At 40.1% G+C, this 24,250-nt stretch overlaps 1 protein-coding gene across 1 annotated transcript in view; it reads right to left on the minus strand.

Annotated features, from left to right (window-relative positions):
- Positions 1-24,250, minus strand: part of kcnh8 (potassium voltage-gated channel, subfamily H (eag-related), member 8) — a 51,685-nt gene that overhangs the window by 19,101 nt on the left and 8,334 nt on the right. The window contains exons 2-8 of the mRNA XM_028596871.1: positions 19,850-20,083; positions 14,835-14,966; positions 11,484-11,617; positions 9,442-9,679; positions 9,152-9,309; positions 3,935-4,139; positions 1,670-1,879 (exon numbers count right to left, since the gene is read on the minus strand). Coding sequence (XP_028452672.1) covers positions 1,670-1,879; positions 3,935-4,139; positions 9,152-9,309; positions 9,442-9,679; positions 11,484-11,617; positions 14,835-14,966; positions 19,850-20,083 — 1,311 coding nt within the window. The remainder of the gene's footprint in view (positions 1-1,669; positions 1,880-3,934; positions 4,140-9,151; positions 9,310-9,441; positions 9,680-11,483; positions 11,618-14,834; positions 14,967-19,849; positions 20,084-24,250) is intronic.

Here is a 24,250-nt window from a genome sequence, read left to right on the forward strand (position 1 = left end):
CCTCTCTCCAGCATCATGTGGCAAGTTTTCTTCATCACATTGGATGTCTGCATCATTTCTAAATACAAATGAATGTGGTGTTTCTATTGCTTTCACTTCCATTACTTTCTGAAAAACAGTAAGAACGCAGTTTTACTATTGTAAAGATATAGTGTTTTTCACTTTTTTTATAGCTGTGTATATAACCTCAGACATCTTACCTGAACATGTTGGTATCTTTGCTCTTTTACCTGTTTGTCTCGAACAGTACAGTGTATAATTGTTTCATTCTTATTTGGTGTTTGTATACAAAAAAAGGCTTTCTGAGCTTTCACTGTATAAATACCATATATGTTCACTAACTAGTCTAAAACAAGACACTTGCTTAGGCTTTCAGCTAAAATTGCAATCAGCAGTGTTTGATAGGCACCAGACTGAAATCTATTCTGTTTTGAATGTGTGGTTTACAGGTTTGACAGCAGTGTGTTAGCATTTGAACAAAGTGCTGTAAATCTACAGTGTTGTGCACGTTGTGGTTAAAGTCATGGGATAAGTGTGTAGAGTTTTGAAAACTGTGTTCAAGCAATGAAAAACGAACTAGAGTTTGGTCCACATGAACTGCTGCTGTGCAGACTGTAGTTAGAGTTTTGCACATGTGACTCCAGTTTTGCCCACTGTCGTTTAGCAATCGAAAAAAACTGTAAATGCATATTTGTATTATGATGCTTGTGGGCTGTATGACTGCCTCCACTTGGGACTGATGAAAATGTAATTTCTAAAACCCTATTTGGATAATTAAAATAATTATTTCTGCCATGTAAATATAATTAAACATGATTCCTTTTTGGAAGCTGTCAATTTCTGCAACCAAATTAACAGTCAAACTAGTCAACCAGTTAAATACTATATTTGCATTCATGTCTTGCAGCTCTGCTCCTCCCCGTCAGGAACATCAGTGTCAGGACTGAGATGAGCTGATTTGATTGCTATGACAGACAGATAACGTATTCTATTACTGTAATCTTATTTAGTTTCCAGCTGTGCCACAGGTATGTCGCACACATATCAGGACATGAAAGCACCGACCAAATCAAATAAAAAATAAAAAAATTCCTCTTCTAGGCATACAGTTATTCAATTCCTTCCACAATCTCATTACATTTGACCTATGCTCTGCTATAAATATGAACAGTTTTCATTCGCATCAACACACAAGAGACGGTGTGTGTGTGTGTGTGTGTGTGTGTGTGTGTGTGTGTGTGTGCGTGTGTGTGTGTGTGTGTGTGTGCGTGATTGTGTGTGTGTGTGTGTGTGTGTGTGTGTGTGCGTGCATCTGTCACTGCTACAGTATTGCCCTCAGGCAGCCAGAGACATTTAACATTTAGCCGAACCAAAGTGGGGAGTGTCCACAGGGAGAACCCCGCCACGGTGACCTCTCTTCATCCCCCAAAACCAAACCTACAGTGTAACGATCCACTTTAAACAGGATCAGACCATCTTATAAAGTTCTGTTTAATACACATTAGACTTTCTATTGGAAGATAATAAAACTGAACATGTCTGATTGAAATCTGATATTGTTAATATTGCTATTAAATGCTTAAACCAAGATATCATGGATTAGCAGTAGATGGAAATATAATTCTATTTTTAGAATACACGTGATCGCTGATGTGTGCATTCTGCGTACCTCCTATAAGCATGACGCAAATAGAGAATATCTTCTCGATGTCAGTGTTGGCCGACACGTTGCCGAAGCCCACGCTGGTCAGACTGCTGAGGGTGAAGTAGAGTGAGGCGATGTAGACGCTGCGAATGGCAGGGCCGCTGACGGTCCCGTTCACACCTCCTATGGCATAGTAAGGCGACTCCAGACGCTTCCCAAGCTCATGCAGCCATCCTGTTTTTAAGATGGTGTAATAAGGGGATATTGATGGATGGAAGGAGAAATGGATGGTTAGAGCTGGTAACTATAAAGCAATCTTATTGTGTGTTCCAGGCTAGTAACATTGGACCTCTCTATCTGCCACAAAAGCATCTCATTAAGAGGCAACCTTGGGAGAATAGTTATACAGCCTCATTACAAAACCTTTTATATTTTCACACATTTTCCAGTCTTCTTGCATTCCTGATGCTATCACTACAAGTGCACCATGCGATTAGTCATCACAAAGCTTGGTGCAGTGAAGCATAGTATAGATGCAGACAAAGCTGACAGCATTGTTATGGAAACTGTGGTACTGTAAGCAGTGCTTTCCTCCGTGTATTGGATTTAACAGTAGAAGCAGATCAGATGCCTGGGAACCTAAACTGATCCCTGGTCAGTACAGTGTGAGGACAGGCAGCTGATCCCAGGAGAGTCTCCTGCAGACACTGATGAATGGTAATTGGATGGAAGCCTCTCATAGCTGCCTGACTTCAACGCTCAGTTCAGCATCACAACACATAATTAGGATACAACTCATTAATCCTGCCTCGTGCACTGACCTGTTATTTCATGACACTGAAATGCAGTAATTGGTGAAGAGAAATCTGCATTGTTCTCATGACGCAGTCAATGCTGACCCGGAACCAGTTATGAAGACACCGGTGGGAGGTAATTGCAAGCAGTGCAAGGTCATCGATACTGACCAAAGATCAGCCCAATGGGGCCTCATTATGTGGGGGACCTGGAGGCTAAGGGGGAATTACGAGAGGAATTGTGCCATTCGCTCAGTCAGTTTTTACAACACACACACACATGCACCTGCATGCAAGCACACACAGATCTGATGTAATTGTTGCTCTCATAATTTCTATTCAATACGTATTTTACAACAGACATAAGAATCAATAAATACTGAAATATTCAGGAACCCAGACAAATGGCATGCAGTACTGTCTCTGGACTGCAAACACCCACCCAACATGATGAGTCCATAACAAGGACCTCTAAATTCAGTATTATGTGTTTCAAACCCACACCTATGTGGCTTCCTATCAATTGCTCTATGATGATTGTCATTTCATACTGCATTGCAACTATTGTGTAAAGTGCTTCATTATGCTATATGGTTTTTAATCTTGGTTGCACATAAACATCTGCCTTAATAGCTTGAAAACCTACAGGGATGAGGTCCATAATGAGAAACAGGTCTACGGGTTAATAGCAGATCTTACCTGCTGAAAAACAAAACCCCTGCAGGTTTCACGCATTGATAGCTTTTCAGAACTACTGTTGATTTGGAAATAATGAGCTATAAAACTGCAATGCACCAGAGTATTGACATGTAAACCGAGTTGCACAAATAACATTATAATTGAGATAAAGCAGAAATCTTTGCTCATAAAATTTCAGTGTTTCCTTTATATTGATCGAGTAGTACATGACAGACCTGGGTAACGGCTCCCTCAGCTAGAAAAATGGAGATGAAATGAAAACACTTCATCTGGCATCACTATTGTACACAAATAAAAATAAAAATAAAAACACAAACAATTACATAAGCATCAAGAACTCAGTCAGTATGTATGTTTGTCATGCTATGAGATGCCATTGTAATCATTTTGATTTACACTTTCATAAACAGACCTTAGGACTGTTTACCTTCTCATTGTAGCTGAATAGCTAAATCTGGATTGTACTTTTTTTTTTTTTAAGTAGAATGTTTTGTGGTGAATCAGCAGATTGAGTGTACTAACAAAGACATAATATAAATAAATACTGTACAAAAGGCCTGTGAAATTGCACACATACATTTCATATCACATTACAATCCCCAGCAACACTACTCTAAGCTCCAACAGTGCCTGAAGACACACTTCCTGGTTATGGTATGGTGCCTAAAAGTACCCCCAATTAACTGGAAGCAATAATTAAGTGGGTCTCACTGCAATTATCCATTACTTTTTTAAACATCAACAACTGAGCTGGGAAGTGTTTTTGGATTTGTGGGCTTCATTTTATTTTACTCACCGATATCCCAGTTGTAGGCATTGGCCTCCATCTCCATCTTGCCGATAATGTACCAGATGCAGGCCATCCAGTGGGCCAGCAGGGCGAACATGGACATGAGCAGCGTCAGGACCACTGTGCTGTGCTGAGAGTAGCGGTCCATCTTCTGGAGCAGCCGCAGCAAACGGAGCAGACGTACTGTTTTTAACAGGTGGACCACGGACACCTGGAGATTAAGACCAAGGACCTAAGGTGAATCTATTCTTATGATGTTGATAATTAAAGTGATCGCTTGTTAAACCATTCAATCCATCAAATCAATCCTTGTTAAGCCATTCAATCCATCCAAACAAAAAAAATAAACTATCCGATTGGAATTGTCAACTTGTACAACCAAAACATACAGCATTGTCCTCACTATATACTGTATATCAACACTGTATCGTTATCACCTCCCTCTCCACAACTGCAGTATATCTCCTGAGGGCAACATGTGTTTCATTCCTTGCTAAGCAGTGATCAAGTACCACAACTACTTAACCTCCTTTTCATTTCTTGACTTTTTCGGGTGTTCTGCTAAGGGCAAAGTCAAACAGACACAGCTATAAAGAGAGTGAAACAGTAACTATGAAAGTGAAAGTGAAAGTTTTTGCAGACAGTAAATCTCATGGGAAGAGTGATAAACCAGCCTAATACACACACAAACACTCACACGCTAATAACGCTGCCTGAAGTGATAAAAAGCTCTTAGCCATGCTTCATGTCCTCTCCAACATTACAGGCTGCTTAAATTCTCTTAAATTCTATAATTAGAACTTGACAAATGCTTGTAAACACGTCAACAATATGAGCTATATGAAGATTTCCTGATGAAGGAGTCCTTGTTTATAAAATGACCAGGCGCTTGCTCACAGGAGTGTTTGTTTAGTTTATTTAATCTCTAATCCTCACCATCGACATACGGTATTTCTCTAGTATCCTGCTTCCTCCATTTTCTGTCTTTTCTCACTCTTTCTTTCCCTCTAACAAATTAAACTACTTTTACCACAATTACCATGACACAATGTTCCCTCATAGCTCCCTTTCACTCACACACACACAAACAAACACACACACACACACACACACACACACACACACACACACACACACACACACACACACACACACACACACACACACACACACACACACACACACACACACACACACACACACACACACACACATTTAGTACAAGGATGTAGGACATGGAAGATATTTGTAACCTTTTCACAGGGATGTATGTTGCATGTATGTATGTGTGTGTATGGGTGTGGTGACTGGGAAAGTGGGACAGAAATCCTTTCCATAAAGGCATATATAACGTAATAACTCAAATAAATAGAGGGAGGACGTGAGATATAGGCAACAAAGGACTGACAACAAAGGAGGAGAGAGAAAGTGTGTGTGTGTGTGTGTGAGAGAGAGAGAGAGAGAGAGAGAGAGAGAGAGAGAGAATTACACAAACGTTTGAACAAAGAGAAGAAGAGGTGTGGACAGTCCTTATCAGAGCTGTTCCTGTCTGACTCTCCTGTATGTTTTATTTGTGCACACTCTAGCTGTGAAAATGGAAAACTGGTGCAGCACGAGTGGGTAATGAAGCCTCCTGCCGAACCCTGGGGAGAAGCTCCATCTCCTCTCCACCATCTATCACCACCCGGCATCCCACCTATGGCGAGAGCAGGCTGCGCCACAGCCCATTCTCCTCCAGCAGCATAAGCAGTAAGCAATGTGATGTACAAAACAAAGCATTCACACCTCCTGCTACTTTCTCCTTCAACTTTTCCCTCTACGACTTCCATTTAACCCCTGCCACTCGCATTTGCATTTCCTCTGCTCTTCAGGTGTGAAATTTACATTTAACTACTTGATTGACTTTCTTTTCCTCTGCTTTTTAAGGTAGTATTTGTGCACAAGATTATAACTTTACAGAAATGCTCATTATTTCTCCCCCTGTAGCATCACCTTTAGTGCTACAGTACAATCACAACTGTGTGACCGATCAATTTGATTTATTTTCATTGATGCAGCAGCACCGAGCCCATAAGCATCCATAACACTTTTCTCCGATACCAACTAGGCCTCCAGGCCCAGGAGCATTTATAGGAGCTTTAACAATAACTGCAGCTGTTAAGTATTAATAACACATTTCTGTGTTTGGCCCTGGTGTAAAGGCATTATCACTACAGGAGACTAGTGCTTTCATCATCATCTTACTGCTGACCACTGTGGGTAGATGATTTTAATATTACTGTCTTCAAAATATGAAAGCTAGATTCAACCAGTTGGGTTTGGAAGTAAATAAGAAGTGCGGTGAAAGACAGTAAAAATTTACTTTTTTGTTGTTCTTTAAAAAACTACTCCAGCACCCTTAAACTACCTCAACAAACATCAACACAATTTAGTTTTTTCTCAAAGGAATGTGTTTTATTCAAATTATCCTTTCACATACATTTGTTGTGGGACACTCACACAAAAAAGGAAGAAACCAGATTATCAGGTAAGAGGGATGATCATGGGAAATAGGAAAATAGGAATGAAATAAAGAAGATATATTTATTGGACAAACAATAAAAGTAAAAAGAAAAGAGTGGAAAGGGTAAATGGGATCACCTGACAGACTGTAAAACATGCCAAAAATGCAGAAAGAGTGTTGTGGCCCCTTGGCTTATTTTTTTTGAGAGATGGCTTCTTTTCACAAAGGGGACATCAGTCTGAATGCTCCGTCCTTAGGGGACATCATGCAAAATGCTTAGCAATTATTAGCCACTCCCTCTGCCCGGCGGCAGCACCCAAATCCCAAGCTACTGCTGGGAGAGCGTGGTATTTCCATTAATAGAGTCTGGAACCAAACAGGCACCTTCGCCTGAAGCGGCCTGTCACTGTGCCCACCCCTCCACTCACACTTTCTTTCACAGCATTTTTTTGGGGGGGCTACTCCTCCTGCTCTTTCTGCTCTTTCTCTTTTCTCTCAGTCTTACCACTAATCTTTCTGTGTTTCTTTTATTACATTGAACACATCTTCCTTAGGAATAGTTCATCATTTATTGTTTTTATTATTAGTTTGATTTCTGTTGTTCTATGAGGATTCCCCAAACAATTTGTAGTAGAGATACGTAGAATTTTTTTTAGACATGGCTGGAAGGAAGTTTATACTGCCCAGAATTAGAACGAATTACATCCAATCGACTGATAAGGTAAAGGTACTTTATTTGTCACATACATGTACATGTAGCGAAATTCATTCTCTGCATTTAACCCATCCCCCAAGGGAGCAGTGGGCAGCCAATCACAGCGCCCGGGGACCAACTCCAGATCTGAGCCAGTGCTTTGGTCAAGGGCACTGCCTGGAGAACCTTGTCCATGTTTTTGATAGTGGGGGAAACCAGAGCACCTGGAGGAAACCCACGCAAACATGGGGAGAACATGCAAACTCCACACAGAAAGGCCCCAGAACCACCTGGATTGGAACACAGAACCTTCTTGCTGTGAGGCCACAGTGCTAACCACTGGGCCACCATGCTGCCTCATGAGAACAGCATGTCTTGTTTTAAAATGTGATTAAAAAAGCAACTTTAGGAAAATAGACTTTGTTCCTCCGTTGTCATCATGATGCGACTGATTATTGTCATACTTTTTTTTTTAATAGTGTAACTGTTGTGTGTTGTATTGCAGTTGTAATTGTGAGTTGTTTGTAAGTGTTGATTTGTCTCTTTATATGCATCCCAAAACAATAGTGATATAAGAGGCTAATTGGGATCCAAATAAACAAACTTTGATAGCTAGCAATTGTATGAAATCCAATACTGTATATTGGACCTCATCACTCACATTACAGTGGTTGAGTGAGTGGAAACAGCAAATATTTCCCTAAATGAGAGACCAGAAAGCAAAAACTTTCATAAGTAACCAATCAAAACCTCCCTATTGTGCAGTGCTTCCATTGGGTGATATCATTCAGCCGCGGACAAGACAAGAACGTCTTCCTAATTGCTCCAGATCTACGTTTCTTCCTCCATTCAAGTATTCTTAAGGGGGCCATGTATTGGACACAACCAGAACAGAAAAAAAGGTTTTAATGATACAAGTTTCATTGTTTTCTCAGGCCTTGTACAGTATGTGGAATCAATGCGAAGAATCAAAGAAGCGCTGGAAACAGTCCATGTAATCTATTCTTATGATGTCAAATGTGCAGGCGGTGTTAAGGCCCGGACACACAGAGCCGATAATCGGCCGTTGGACAGTCTGGCGAGGTCAGTGACTTGAGTCTGTTCGGTGTGTTCTGTGCCATCGTCCGTCCGAGGGGCCATCGTCCTTCATTTTGGCCGATTTGACATGTATAATCGGCGGGGCGGGCACTGCCGCCAGTCATACTCAAATGACCCATCTGATTGGTAGAGTGCTAACCCGGAAACGGGGAGCAGAATGAGCGTGACTAGAGTCTCTCAAAATCTGACGATAATCTTTTAAACTGACCTTAGTTGATCTGAAATGAAGACAGATTCAGCAACTGCATGGCCTATTTCTCACTTAAAATGTTTTCAGAAACAAGTTTCGGTGAACTATTTTAGTACAATATGAGATCGTATTCTGAACAAGCCGCCATGACAGTCTGTCTTTGAATTTCCAGAGAAACCAGACCCACGTGATGCATTTGTCCAATCGGCTGCCGGTTTTCATTTTTAGGCGACAATACAGATTAGTGTTGCCTGCTTTTATGGAGACGTATTACGTTCCGTTGCTTTGGTGTGTTCCGAGGCACTTTTGTTTTTACCAATTTGGGGAGACTGATTAGCCCAACTGCCATTTCTGCCGATGTTTGGCCGTTGGCTCTGTCTGGGCCTTTAGATTTTATAATGCATCACTGTGTTGACAGGATTAGAGACTTGGTCTCTGTTACTGGGCAATTCATCCATCATGAGATTTGGGGTTTTACAGTATTCAAAGTCATGTTCTATAACTTGCTTTTTTATTCTTTCTTTATTCCTTCCATGCTTCTTTTTACTGTAATTGTTTTTAATTTTTTCAGAGAATTGTATTTTATATAAAATATTGCTTGAATACAACTTTTTTATCATTAAAAGTTGTATTTTAAATAAAAGAACTAATACATTTACAATGTGAATGAATAGTAGCTCATTGATTATGTTTTATATTAAACCCTGGGGGTTAAACAACAAGCTAATGGCTACTCACCACGCTGACTTTGAAGGCATACAGCAGGTCAAAGGGCAGCGCGGCCACCAGGTCAATGATGAACCATGTGGTCAGGTAATGGATGCAGATCTGTCGAGCGTCAAAGATCACCTGACCCGATTTGCTGACATAAGTTGTGCGAAAATTAAAAACAATGTCTGGCAGGAAAGACAAACAAATAGAGTTTGGGGTTTGGTTATTGTAAATATATAATAATATATTTGCACTTAAATTGAATTGAATAGTTTATAAAAAAGTGTAATTCTCAGTTCTGCAAGTCTGAAACTAACCTATGATGAACAGTATCTCCACTGCGATATCACTGACAGTCGTGGTGCGGGTTAGGTCGTCGTCATCACCGATGAAGCACACGTTGTAGGGCACCGTCACAGCAACATAGAACGTGGCAAGTAGAATCAGCCAATCCCAACCAGCTTTGAATGTGCTGTAGTGAAGTAAGATGAATTTTGACTTCTTGGCATCTGCTACCTTGTACTCTGGCAGAGCAGGCAGATCCCCAAACACATTCTGGACAGGATAAGAAAACAAAAGTGATAAAGTAGCAATAACCTGTTTCATCCACTTACTTTGTTTTGACAGTTCAACTCCATCACGGAGCGTGCATGTAGCCAAGGCTAAACCAAGATGAGGCCTGTACGCAAAAAATATATTTAAAAATGTAAAAATGTACTGTGAATTGTCAACCTAGCGTGCTAACTAAAAACAATTTAGAGGTCCCATGGAATGAAAATTTCACTTTATGAGGTTTTTTAACATTAATATGAGTTCCCCCAGCGTGCCTATGGTACCCCAGTGGCTAGAAATGGTGATAGGTGTAAACCAAGCCCTGGGTATCCGGCTCTGCCTTTGTGAAAATGAAAGCTCAGATGGGCCGATCTGGAATTTTGCTCTTTATGAGGAGCAAGGTTACCTCCCCTTTCTCTGCTTTGCCTGCCCAGAGAATTTGGCCTACCCATGAGAGAGAGACATCATGGCTTTCAAACGAGAAAAGTGGCAGTTGGTCAAGGCCACACCCCCACCCTCCACCTTGCCCCCACCTCTCTCCTCCTCAATAGCTAATGGCACGTCCTAAGGAAAGCTCATTGTGGACTGGCTCTAGTGGCTGTAATTCTGCACCAATGCTGAATTTCGGGAAATAGACTTCAGATACAGTATTAGGGGACCATTAAGGTTTATTTAAAAGCATCCAAAGAGCACCATGTCAGGGACAAAAATAACCTTGAGGCGGCTGCAACTTTGCTCTTACTTCTGGTACATTCTCACTGCTCTCATCAGCCTTGTTTCTACCTGCAGCAAGCAGCGGTTTTCAATGAAGAAGTTCAGGATGCTACCTGCCTAGCACCAAATGGCTGACAAATTTAGCAACGAGCTAACATGCTGTAGTGGAGCATAGCCCGATCAGACAGATTGCGCTTTAGTAGCCTGGGGCGGCTTTTTGTAATCGTTTTTTAATGAGAGTGAAGCGTTTTGCTCACTGCTTTTGCGTTGCTGAGCACCTCATGTTTTATTTGTAAGAGAACCCTGAACACCCTGAGTTAAAAAAAAAATTAACTGAGCAGAAAAAAAGACCCAACACTTTAACTTCACAGCAAAATAACGGTTGGCTGAGGACGGGTAACTCGATGGTTGCCTAGTAAGAACAACAAAAAGACGCAACTGGTCTGATCGGGGCGTCTTCAACAAGAAAGGCGGTGCAGTGCGCTGTCTGATCGCGGAGAGGTACAAACCCTCAGGAGCTGAATATTTGACTTTTTACATTTGTCAGGTTGACTGTAAATGAATGCTAATGTTGCTTTTTGTCAGCTTGAAGTGTAAATAGGGTCTTTGCATATCAATTTCAAATATTATATTATGTTGTGTTTAAAGCTTGTGCTGCCCCCAAGTGGCCGCAAATCATTTACGCAGGTTTAAGCTTCTGGCTGTCTAAACACAAGGTTGCATTACACTTAAGTTTGGTAAGATCCAGAGACATGACAGTAAAACTAGCTTGCTAGCCACATTACTGTATGTCTTGAATTCATTACAGTTGTTTATATATTTGTACAGTATCCTGATGTTTTGCCTCTGGTCACAAAGATGTTTGGTTTCTGATTACATCAGATGGGATTAAAAAGATGCTACAAATAACTCACGTTCTTGCTCCCCCTCTCCACCTAGACACAATATTTCTCATCAGCTCCCTGCCCTTGGCTTGTGTCCACTGTGCTTCAATAGCAGCATTGATCTTCTCACTTCCTATATTACAGTCTACCCACACCCTCTTTTGAAATATCCTTCATCCTGCCCTGTTGTTTGAAGTGCCTGATGATACCTTGTTGAGTTTAATCTTGCTCTTGCTCTTCTCTCTGTTGTGTAGGTGACCAGAGATGTGGTAAAGCACTGTACTGCTCCGCAGACGAGCTGAGCTGAACGGAGAGCCTGTTTTCACCCTGCCACGCCGTCGATCTGTAAAACACACACACACACACACACACACACACACACACACACACACAAACACAAACACAAACACAAACACACACCACACACACACACACACACACACACACACACACACACACACACACACACACACACACACACACACACACACACAGGTTAGTACATATCCCCCCTGCAATACTCTACCCCCCAAGGTTAACTCCTGATGACTGAATCAGTCATTAGGCTTGATGAAATACAAAATAATTCCATCATGAATGAGAAAACATGAATATGCAACAGGAAGAATGTGTCATTTCTGAGCAAATTGCACAATTTCTGAGTGAAACTATAATTTTGCTTCTGTAAATGTCAAAGAACGTGAGTTACCTGTTGTGATTTACATTATTCTGCCATAAATATTGGTTGATGTCTTATTGTGTATACACTACAGCTAAAGTCAATTTCCAGCTTTGATGTGTTGCTACTGGTGCAGAGAGGCTGTTGTGTTGTGTTGATTGCTACTGGGGTGGGTTTGTGTGCGCTAAAGAAACGTGCTTGTGTGTGTGTTTCTTCCAAGTGTAGTGTATAGTATGGTAGATTATCTATGGTTGATTGCTACTGGGGTGGGTTTGTGTGTGCGCTTGCTGGCGTGCTTGTGTGTGTGTTTCTTCCAAGTGTATTGTAGTAGTAGATAAAGTAGATAGTGTAGGAGTGAAGTGTCCAGACTGAGTACATGGGTAATGGGAGAAGGCATTTATTGCTGCTGGGTTCTGAGCCCCATTCTCACTGTTGTGAACACGCAAGAAAGGACCAAAACCAGATTGGCTTGTTTGTGGATTAGGGCAATAACAAAGCTGGAGAATAGAAGTGATAACTGCTTTTGAGTGTCCTTTGGAAAGTGTGTGCGCTCTGTGGTGTGTGTGTGTGTGTGTGTCTGTGTGAGTGTGTGTGTGTGGACCCCAGACGACGCGAACAGACAGTGCCCATCCATAACGCGGTGCAGCCCTGGGGGATGCGGCACGGCAGGAGCACAGATAAATGCTTATTTTTAGATCTAATGAATTTCCCTCCACTTTTATAGCCCTTCTTACAGGGGTAGAGAGGGAGTATGGGTGAGGAGGGGTTAGGGTGTGTATAACGGGGGAAGGCCGAAGGCATGTAGGGCAAATAGGGGAGGTGGCAATGGGGGAGGAAAGGACAGAAAAAGGAGAAAGCAGAGAAGGTGAGGAGGGGAGACGGGGGGTGAAAAAAGAGAGGAAATTGTTGATGCTAGTTTCCCTCTTTTGCACATTGCCCAGACTGGGTCACATCTGAGGTGTCTGTATATCGAAAGGCTTGAAAGGCTTCCCCAGTAAAATGAAAATACCCCAATGATTTCATAGTATCTGCATTTCTCCAGGTTGTTCTTATTTCTCTTTTTAAACAAGTTTCATGATTTTATCAATGTTATTGTCCATCAATTCTTTTCTATGCACCTTGTAACTTTGGTGTTATACAGTACATGCCAAGTTTACTTCTAACTCTTCTAAAGTGGCTAAAGAAACAAAGACAAGCGCATCCCTTTCTACAACTGCACTGAGAACGGCATGAAAATGCAAATGTTTTGCAATATTCACAGGCATATTCTCATTTAAACTAGCTTGTCAGACCCAAAGCTATTATAGTAAGGCGCTCGTCTGTCCAAAGTAGATATACTATACATCACAGACAATACTGCAACTTTATCCTATACAAAAATAAATATATAATATAATGAATATAAGTTGTGTCTTTATAATCTATAGCTATTTTGGCTCATTATGCTGTACATTTTGAACAACCCTGTCTTGTAACAATTGTGTTCATATACTTCTACTTTCTAATGGAAATTCACACTTTGAAAGACATTTAATGCCAACATAATTACTTTTTTCTCATCACAAATTGTTACTGTTATATAGAACACATATGGAAATGTTCCACCATTTCATATTTCCCACAATATCTGCTATTTCAATACAACATCCACTCTTACAGTACATAGCAACTTAAGCATGATTATTTTTCATGTATTTCATGGTTATGTAGATGCACTCAAAGCACTACAGTCAAGGTTAGGGAAAGACTGTGGTCTTATTAAATAAAGAAACTTTTTTTTAAATCATAAGACAGGACGCATGTCCTCTAACAGTGAACCTGTGTTTTTGTGGACAAAGCCCACTACCCTGTCTACGTGTCAAAATTCTGCACTCTGCAGTCCAACATCCAACCCGATATAAGAGTAGGTTGCACACTGCTCAGACTAATTCTAGTTTCTGCAGTTCTATTATTTATTCCATCCTGCCAGCATAATAGATCTGTAGGCCTCTGTGGCTGTAAGCACATGTGGGTATAGCATGCTAACTTGCTAGCAAAAGTAATTTTAGATCATTTCAATATGCATACTGTCATCATTCTTAAACAACCACTTTTATAATACTTTACATTCAAATTAATTTATTGGTTATATATTTCAAGTAACCTAAATGTTTGTTAATGAGCTCCCAACCATATTCCCTGCTGGGTCCAAACTGCCAAACTGGAAGTGAGAGCTTTCAATGGGCTTTACAGTAGAGGGATATCAGACTATACCATTTTGAGTGCAGTACAGAGGAGGGTCTTCATTGTTTCAGTGAATGGTCGTTCTAAGTGCTGTAAACAATCAACATTGTAAATATTTTTGTGTTACAACAATTAGAATTATGATAATGACAATACAATTGTTGTTGTTTTGACACAGATATTAAATTGTATTGTCCTAATACACTAACTTTGGTTTGTCTGTAGGAGGAGCTTCCTGTTTAAAAGCAAGAGGTAGACGCTCCTCTGGGTTAGTTCATTGTTGGAGTGGAAGTTGGTTCAGTTCCGGTGCAGAGCTGTTGGAAGCTTGTGGTTAGCTGCCCAATAGACATGAGCCTCACCTAACTTGTTCTTTTGTTGATTGAGAACAAATCTTTCTTTGGAGAAAACAAACTCTCCTTCAACACATGACAATCATACATATTTTGTGTTACAACAGAGACTGAGGATTGGTTTTGTCTACAAAAGCAAGCACAACGTTTGCAATTTGGTCCCCTAACTCATACACCTTTGCTGCTTTATTAAAAGCGTTAACAAGACCAAAATACTAAAGAGTAAGCATTTCATGATGACAGGGCTTTTCCCTTTCTTAGAATCCATTCAATAACAACACACCTTCCACATACATACACATACTGACCTTCCTTCTTGTCGTCTTGGATGGTTTTGGCTTTAGTGTCGGTGATGTCTTTAAATGAAGCCAGAAAGAGTACCACATCTCCCTTCTCGTTCTTAATCGGCACAATGTCCAGCAGGCACCAGAAAAGCACAGCTGAAATAGAAGAAAAACTTATATTCACCATCTCTGATTATACTCAAAGTTGATTTACCATGTGTGTGTGTCTGTGTGTGTGTGTGTGTGTGTGTGTGTGTGTGTGTGTGTGTGTGTGTGTGTGTGTGTGTGTGTGTGTGTGTGTGTGTAGAGCAACAGTTTCACAGATCCCCGGACTTATTAATAAGCCTTTTTACAGTTGGAAGTCCTTGGGGAGAAGCAGAGCCTTTAAAAAGACCAAGTCGCTGTTCCGCAGGCACAGCAAGCGATGAACCCATCTCTGAGGTCCAATTGCCTGCTAAATAGATTGCTTTTAAGAGGAACTACAGGTCAGCATGTATGTTTCTGCACCAGCTTGTGCTTATTACTGTATTACTTTTTTAAGTTTGAGTCACCAAAATCACATGACAGGAAACTGATGATGTTTTGGTTTGGAAAATGCCCACAGATTATACCATTATGTACACAAATGTGCCATCCCTTTTTCAGTTAGTCTTTAAAGCTACTATAATCATGTTTTTTTTTATATTAACAATGGATTAAATGACGATGTTTATGTGAAAGGGGTTGCATATAGTAAGGAAGGCACAGGTAATTAACACCAAACACTGCAGTTCCCCTCTGCTCGACAGAGCATTTTCACATCTTAAAGACAATTTAAACTTTCGTCAACCTTATTTCCACTACCTAGCTAATGAAAGTGACTAGCTGGTGAGAATAGTGGAGCATCTAAAAGCTAAAGAGCCAGATGTTCTTCTCGGGAGTTGGTGGAGACCAAAACAGAGCTATAAGGAGAGCGAACGTTAAACTTATTTCTCCAAGTGGCCATGAACTTCAAATTAATGCTAATGTTGTTCCGTGTCTGCTGGATGTGTACAGTGAATAGGCAACGTCTAGCATAGCAAATTATATTGACTGCATTAATGGAAGTGTATATTACCAAAATAACTCAAATGTAACTCAGACTAAATCTCAACCGTCGGTATGATCCACAGAGGATGATAACTTTGGTCATTCCCCTTGCTTTTCATCTAGTGCCATTGAAACTAAATTCCCATCAGCCTCACACATACTTGTTATGTAGCCTAACACTAACATGAATGCTAATTTGCTAACGCTGGTGTACTAATAAGATGCATATCACGCTACACCGTTTTGCTAAAGCGTTGTGAATTGGAACACACTAAAATACAATTAAGTCTGACAACATAGAGCTGAGCCTTACGGGCCACCTTACAGAGAATACACCTTTTCAATTTGGGTAACAACATGGCCTGTCCTCTGGCACTCACTTTGAATTTCTTTCAAGGATTTTCATGTAAGGGGAGCTAAATTATGTTGAGCATTAGAGTGACTCAGAGGTGTTAGCCTTGTTAATGTTAATTAAATAATCACATCAAATTCAGTCCAATCCACATCATGCTGTGGCATATGCACAACAGTGTCACTTGTATATGTTTTTTGTGGTGGAATATATTCAACGTAGGGGTATTTTTCTTGTTTTCTCTTTGATAGTTTGATTATACAATTAATTTCTTATTTAAAGGTCAACTAATATTTTTGTCATCTTGTCAAAATGTACCTTTAAAGGGGCTGTACTTTACATTCAGAACATTAATATAGCAGTAAACTATTTTGCTATGTAAAGAGATGGAGTAATGATGTCCTGAGCAGAGAAAGCAGAGAATAAAGTCACACTCCCTCTGTGTCTGTCTGTGTTCTAATCTGAGTTTCTCTGTTATTTATTTGGATAGTCATTACGGCCATGTGTGCATGTCAGTGCATGTTAGTGTATGTGAGTGCCTTGTGCGTCGGTATTAAACGCCGGCGGCCATGACAAAGTATCGGTATTTGGCGAGTTGTGAAATGGTCTGTGAGAGCCTTATGGAGGCAATCTCAGACCACTTTTTCTCAGTATTTCGATTTCAGCACCTTTAACCTCAAAAACTTGTTATGTACATAGATTTTGTCAAGATGAACGTCTTCAAATGAGCGGTCATGGTCTACCTCTCATTCCTTTCTATTCAGACTAGAAATTAATTGCTGATTAAGAGGGATTTCCCACGGAGTTCCCTCCCATCACTCCCACTCACTGAATTTTCCTGCCCGGTGATGACTCAATCACAGTGTTTTTGTCTCTGCGTGTGTATGTGTGTGTGAATATCTGCATGCCTGCGAGACAAGGCAGCACTATCAAGATCACAGCGAGAAAAAGAGCGTTCCTGATTGCGAGCATGCAGCTTCCTCTTTTCTCTAGCTGACAGACGGAGGGCAAATCAAGTCAATCAGTTAAGTTTACTTTCGGGACTCCGCTGTGACAGACGGAAAGAGCGGGATGAGACAACATAAAAAGGCAGAGGCAAAACAAAAGCAAGATAAGCATGGGAGACAGACAGACAAATCGGCACAAACGTGAAACGGTGAAAAGACAGAGACAGAGGGAGAAGTAAGTTAACTAAAGGAAAGAGGAAACTGAAAGAGAACAGAAGGAAAAGGTAAATATGTGGGGGGATGACAGAAAAGACCTCAAAGCAAGAGAGTGGCATAGACAGTTACATCTGTGGTGGTATTACTGAAGCTGTGTGCCTATGCAAACTGCACTGACTCATCTACAAAATCTGCTTTATTAATCAAAGAAAAATCATAGGAAAGTGACACAACATCTATCACATGCATACCATGATACTTGCATTTTTGTAAAAGAGCCTACAGTAGAAATTCCTTTCAGATGTTGTCAAAATGTCACATCAAGGTCCATTTAGTAGCTGTATTGGATCTTTGGATCGTACCACACGATCTTCCTGCTCCTGGTGTTCAATAGCCTGATAGGTGTTTTCTCCCTATTAACAGCTGCTTCCCCAGTTTGAGAAACAACTGACCAATTAGAGCTTAATGTGTAAGAATGGGCTCCAAGAGCTAGCAAGCTACCTACAGTAGGGGAGAGCGGGGTAAGTTGTCACATGGGTAAGTTGTCACACTGTTCATAACTCCACCACTAAAGGCTATATCTCAAAAATCAAATAGCCACTTTGTATGACTTCTTCTTCTATAGTCAACTTCCTGTTCACATGTGGTCAAGGTCACTGAGGTTAGCACAATTTTCTTATTTTTTGGCTTAAAAAGTCAAAAATTCACACTTTAAATTTTATGCAATACAACTTTGTTAGGTATGAATGTTAACAATAATTATTTTGCACAAAATAGAGGAGACAATAATATGTCTTTTGAATCTTTAGCTGAAGTGATATGTTGAGTTAATCTTGAGATTAAGCCAACATTAGCACACATGTCAGTTTGGGGCAAGTTGTCTTAATGACTTTGGGGCAAATTGTCACATGTGACCAGCCAGCAAAGGAAGAAAACGATGCAAATCAGCAATCCTTACTGACATGCCAGTGAAGCAGCAACTAGAAATAGAAAAGAATAAGCCTCAATCTAGCAAAAAGTTGTTTCAAAACAAAGGGAAGCAAGGGGGCAGAGTCAAAATCTGGACCTACGAAGAACAAGGCAGCTAAAAGAAGAAAAATTATACAAGAGTCATCATCAGATGATGAAGAGTGCTTCTGCCTCGTCTGTGTGGAGCCATTTTCAAACAGTCGTCCAAAAGAGACCTGGGTAAAATGTGCAAAATGCAACAAATGGGCCCATGATGCTTGCACCTTAGGCCAGGCAATTTATGTGTGCCAGAATTGTGACTCTGAAGATGAGTCTGATTAGTCAAATACAGGGCATCTGTTTATTTCAGAGGGTAAACATGTTAGGTTAAGCAAGTTATCTGCAGCATTCCATTCAGTTATCATGAATCTATGTGCAAGCCAGAGAACGTTGGAGTTTAAAGTTCAAAGTAAAGTTGCCACTTAATGTGTTTTGATTGAAATGTGTATTGTTTTTCCAGATTCTCTAGGCATGATTGTTTATATTTTCAGTTCTGGTTTGAATTAAAAAAATTAAATCAATATTCACAAATAAGTAGTTGTGTTCTTATTTTTTAGATAATCTAGTGTGACAATTTTCCCGCAGATGGGGCAAATTGTCACAAGTGTCTATTCAACAGTATACAACTCCGTAATGAGATAAGATATGAAAATGTTATGAATACAAAATATGTTCCCAAGACTTCCTTCTTTCATTTGGTATGACATATATACCATTGTGATGTATGGTGCTCAGTAAATGTTAGACAGTGTGAAAAGTGTGACGCTCTCCCCTTTCTATATTAATGAAAAGTAGCAACAGAAAAGTGTAGATGAAGTGGCACAGTGAAAAACATATTTTTTTCATCACAAATGACCACTTCTCTGCATCTGAAACTGAAAATTATGTTGGTCGGATACATCAGTTGTAAGTGAGTTGTTACCGCACCATGGCCAGCTTCTGGGCTCAGTGTAATCGAAGAAGACAGGGTTAAGGAGTCACTAGCTTACAGCTATGAAAATTTAATGTGTCTCAGCTTTAAATGATAACTGGAGGATTTATGTGACTGATTGCTTGGTTAAATCACCTTTTAATGAGAATAGACCAATACAAAAAAGTTATACATCCATTAATCCAGCCATTATTTCATCTTTCTATGGGTCCATCTATGCCAATTTAAATGTGGCGTCTTCAGAAATAGCCACAGAGATCTGCTATCCATTTATGTAAATGCAAAGTCCAACATGGTAATCACTGTGCACCCTCTTAATGGCTTTCTGTGCTTGTCTTCTCGTCTTGGTTCCAACACTTAATTGGCAAACAGTGGAGGAAGGCACACAGTCTGTGTGCTTGGTGGTAAAGTGTTGAGGTATGAGCACAAAAGAGCAACAAAACGATAAATGGAGTACAACAATTGAACCAACAACTTAAGACGCAACAAAAAGCAAAATTAGCTTTCCACTGTTTACCTGTCTTTTTGTAGAACATGATCTCATCTTTAAACTCTTTTCGCTCCTCCAGGGCTTCGTCAATGCTGAAGATGATGCTTTCACTGGTCTCTGGCCCGTACAGGAATTTACATGCACAGCTCTTCTGCATGACCTCGGCCCGGGAGAAGCCTGTAAGCTCACAGAAGCCATCAGAGCAGTAGACGATGGGAAAGCCCTTCGACATCTGTGCATTGGCCAGGATGAAGTTGCTGTCTGCAGTAGTAAAGGGAAGAAAAGGTGAGGTGAGAGGACGACATGGAGCTGAGGTAATTACATTATTCTTGATGTTGTACGGGGTTGAAGATATCGGTGAGTTTGTTCAGCCAAGTTTAGCTCAATTCCCAGCTCCTTTTAAAATAAAGGCAATACTTCCCTGTTTAACATATCTTCATACTGAATGCAGTGACATAAAACACTAACATCCAATGTGTTTCTGACTCTAGGCAAGAATGAAAAATAGTAAAACTCTCCACAGACCAAACTATAATTTTAAACTATTCATTATTTTGCTCCTCCAAGAATCCTTGGCGGTCCCAATAATAATCCATAGACAACCACAGATCCATAGCACTGCAAATATGTGGCAAAGCAACACTGTTAACAGTTATTATTATTACCAAGAGAAGTTGTGTTTTTAAACTTTAATTGACTTAGCATGAAACCTGTTATAATTAAGTTTCGGCCACCTGGGAGCAGCACAACAAGCTATAAACACAACATAGCTGAGCATTTTAGATAATAGTTGCTGAGTTTTTTACCAACTCCTACATTAGGCCAATGAGGTGGGACCAGTGAAGAACTTGTTTGGATGCCTGTTCTGCGTGACAATAATCAATGTCCACAATCTATCTGCATTTTGGTGCTGTGACACATTTATTTTCTTTTGCACACTAATCTAACAATGACGTGCAAACTTGACACGTTGAAAAGTTGTCTGCTTTTCCCCTTAGCCACACACCTATGTATCCCTGGCTGTTAATTACCTATATGCCTTCCCAAAGGCAGTGCTCCACCCAGTGCTCAAACATAAAACTGCAGATTAATTAGCATAACCAACGTGGTATAGAAACAAAACAAACAAAGTTGTGTAATGGCTGTTGACAGTTGCGTATTTTCACATCACCAAGACATGGAGCAACATTAACATCATCACGTTCCTGGTCACCCGACAAACATAAGTGCAATATTAATTCTCTTTTAGCTCTGTTTTTGGTCTTGACCAACTCCTGAGAAAAATATCTGGCTCTTTTGCTAAATGCTAAATACCCACAAACTTTTTCTGTCTTTGTCAGTGCTCAGCAGGTGCAAGTGGGTTAATCAGAGCTTTTTGCTAGAAACAGACGCTTGTCACAATACAGCTGAAAAGAAAGTTGATGCAAGCGGTGAGAGTGAACCAAGCAGTGAGCTGAAAGACGCTAGAACACTACAGGGAAGAGCAGAGATGGGTGGTAATTCTCTGTGGGTTGGTCAGTACGAGAGACACCTTATACGTGATCATTTTATCCATTGTTATTATTATTGACAGGAAGAGCTTTAATGTTGTTGTTATTTCAGCCAGACATTATGACTACTGTGACAACTTTAGCCAGCTCATTTAGAATGTTGTACCGCAAACACTCTGGTTGTGAGACCACTGTTCTCTCAGCTTCAACCACCCACTTTTTGAAACTTTAGATAATAAAAATGAATGCAAATTCAGCTAGTCAAGGGGTGCCTCTCTGGCTGTTTCACTGAATTGCTCACACTGGCCACTGGGGCTAAAATGTGACTTTTAACGCACCAATACACAGGCTGATTGGATCCTTAGCTCAGGTAGATGAAGGCCTGTGTGGGCTGCAACATGAAGGTCATTTACGTCAATAAATGACTAATTTACTGTACAGTACTTCAAGCTGAAAAGCAATGGAATCTACTCAAGAAACTGACCCCAAATTCACACTACTCTTAGTAAGGAGATACATTAAAGAGACGTTACGTGTTAGGTAGAAATTTGTTCTTCTCAGAACCTGAGTGAAGAATGAGTGAGGAATGTGCTGGAGTGATGACAGTGAAACAGAATTACATTAGTGCTGAAGTCGATCACAGTTAATTAGACTATTTGTGTCTAGCACTAAATACCCGGTTGAAATGCGCCAGCTGTTTATACCTAAATCCATTTATTATGGCACACAAACACACCCACTCATCCAGACAAACAAACACCCACAGTGCCAGTGGAGCTGAGCAGTGCTGATAGACAGCTAATGTTAACGGTACAATGCCCATCATACAAGACAGTGGACTATATGGTTTGGCAGATTCTATAGTGTGCGTGGATGTAGATGTGGGTATTTGCGTGTGCACCTCTTAAAACTATAGCCCCCAAGTCTCAAATCACACACACATATTTGAAGGGGCATGCAGCACTAACAAGTGATATGCAATACATTTGGAAACATTAGCATAATCACAGTATATAAATGACTCACACACTCATGAAGTCGCACACTCCGTATACAGAAACATGCAAAGCGACGTGAGCTAGTTTATAATCATAGCTTGAGACATCTTGCAAAGTGACTTGTTTCAATTACATAAATAGATTTTCTGCATCAATAATTCCTTTTTCCACCAACCCCAATGTTTAATTGTTTTATGTTGTACGTCAGGCTTTGTTGAAGGAAACCACCTTAGATTTGAACAAGGAATACAACGGCAGAGAACAAAACCCTTGTATGTGTCCCTCAAGAGGAATGAGCAACATGTTCTTTTTTATAATCCCATTCAGCAACAACAATTGACTCCAGCAGGTATGTGGGCTTGACTCAAAATAAACTACAGTTCCCATGTTCATCATAATCAAGAAATATGTTTTTGTTTAGAAAATTGTTTTTGGACATTAATAGTGGTCTATGGCTCAGAGAAATAATATCAGGTATTTGCTACAGTAGTATACAGTAGGACACATACAGTAGGACATGGAAACACTTTACAATAAGGTACACAAAAATGTAGGTAGTTACTGAGGAACGAATGAGGAACGAATTATGAATGAATGAGTAACGAATGGTTAGTTAATGATTAGTTACTGACTGACTGTGATTTAAGCACAAATGATTAGTTACTGGTAAACAGAATGGTAGCTACTGTTAAATGAATAACGAGCTTCGTTACCAGTAATTAATCATCAGCTAACCATTCGTTACTCATTAATTTAACAGTAGCTACCATTCTGTTTACCAGTAACTAATCATTAGTGATTGAATAACAGTCAATCATTAACTAATCATTAGCTAACAATTTGTTACTCATTCATTTAACAGTAGCTACCAGTCTGTTTACCAGTAACTAATCATAAGTGCTTGAATTACAGTCAATCAGTAACTAATCATTAACTAACCATTCATTACACATTCATTCCTCATTCGTTCTTCAATAACTACCTATATTTTTGTGTACCTTATTGTAAAGTGTTGATGGACATTTGGGGTAATTATTTTACAGTTACCTCCTTTTGCTCCTCTAAATAATTTGGCTACCCTAGAGGTCTCATTGCCTCTCCACTCATGTTTCTTGTCCCATCTGAATCCTTTTTGGCGTGAGTGTCGCTGGCTTCTCACATCTCAGGAATTTACTTGGTCAGTATAATCTTACCATTACCACCAAGAGTGATGATGATGATGATGACTAAATTATGAAACTAAAACCCAAGTGATCATAAACTGGAGTAATGCTTTAACAATGTTTTTGAAATCATAGTCAACACAGATGAATAAAACACACAGTGACAGTGATACCGTTTATAAAAGAGAAAAACACAATGAGACTGTCATGTCAGCAGTAATACCCTGACTGCATGGCCCAGACAGATGGTCAGAGCGGGTTCAGCATTGGGACCAGTTGTCAGACGTGAGGCCCTTCAGCTTTGGGGTAAGCAAGAGAGAAACCGACAGGACTGCTGTCCTCTCAGGGACCCAGAGCAAAGGCCTGCAGCCTGTCTGGTGGCAGCTCCCCAGTGCACGAGAGGATGGTGTTGACAGAAAACGCATGTTTACAGGGAAATACACACTATACTGTCTTTGACAGTGGATTACTTTGTTTTGATAGAATTGAGAGATGTACTGTATATTGTTTGAATGTACGGTATATATGCATGTATGTATGCAGGAGATGCAAGGTGATGTTAGTTTATATCTTTTTGTTGTGATGCAGATTGGACCGCTTATCAAATGTATGCTGAATGTATAAATGGAGACACAAGCAAAAGACACTGTCATGTACATATTTAATGTTTTAGAGAAATGACTTTTGGCAACCAAGTTTTAAGGAGCTTTATGAATTGTAGGATTATTTCTTTGTCATTTAGTAATCTCGTTTTGTGCGATAGCCATTACTACTGCT

This window comes from Perca flavescens, chromosome 14 (assembly GCF_004354835.1).
Source record: "Perca flavescens isolate YP-PL-M2 chromosome 14, PFLA_1.0, whole genome shotgun sequence".
In the NCBI taxonomy this organism is placed as follows: Eukaryota; Metazoa; Chordata; class Actinopteri; order Perciformes; family Percidae; genus Perca; species Perca flavescens.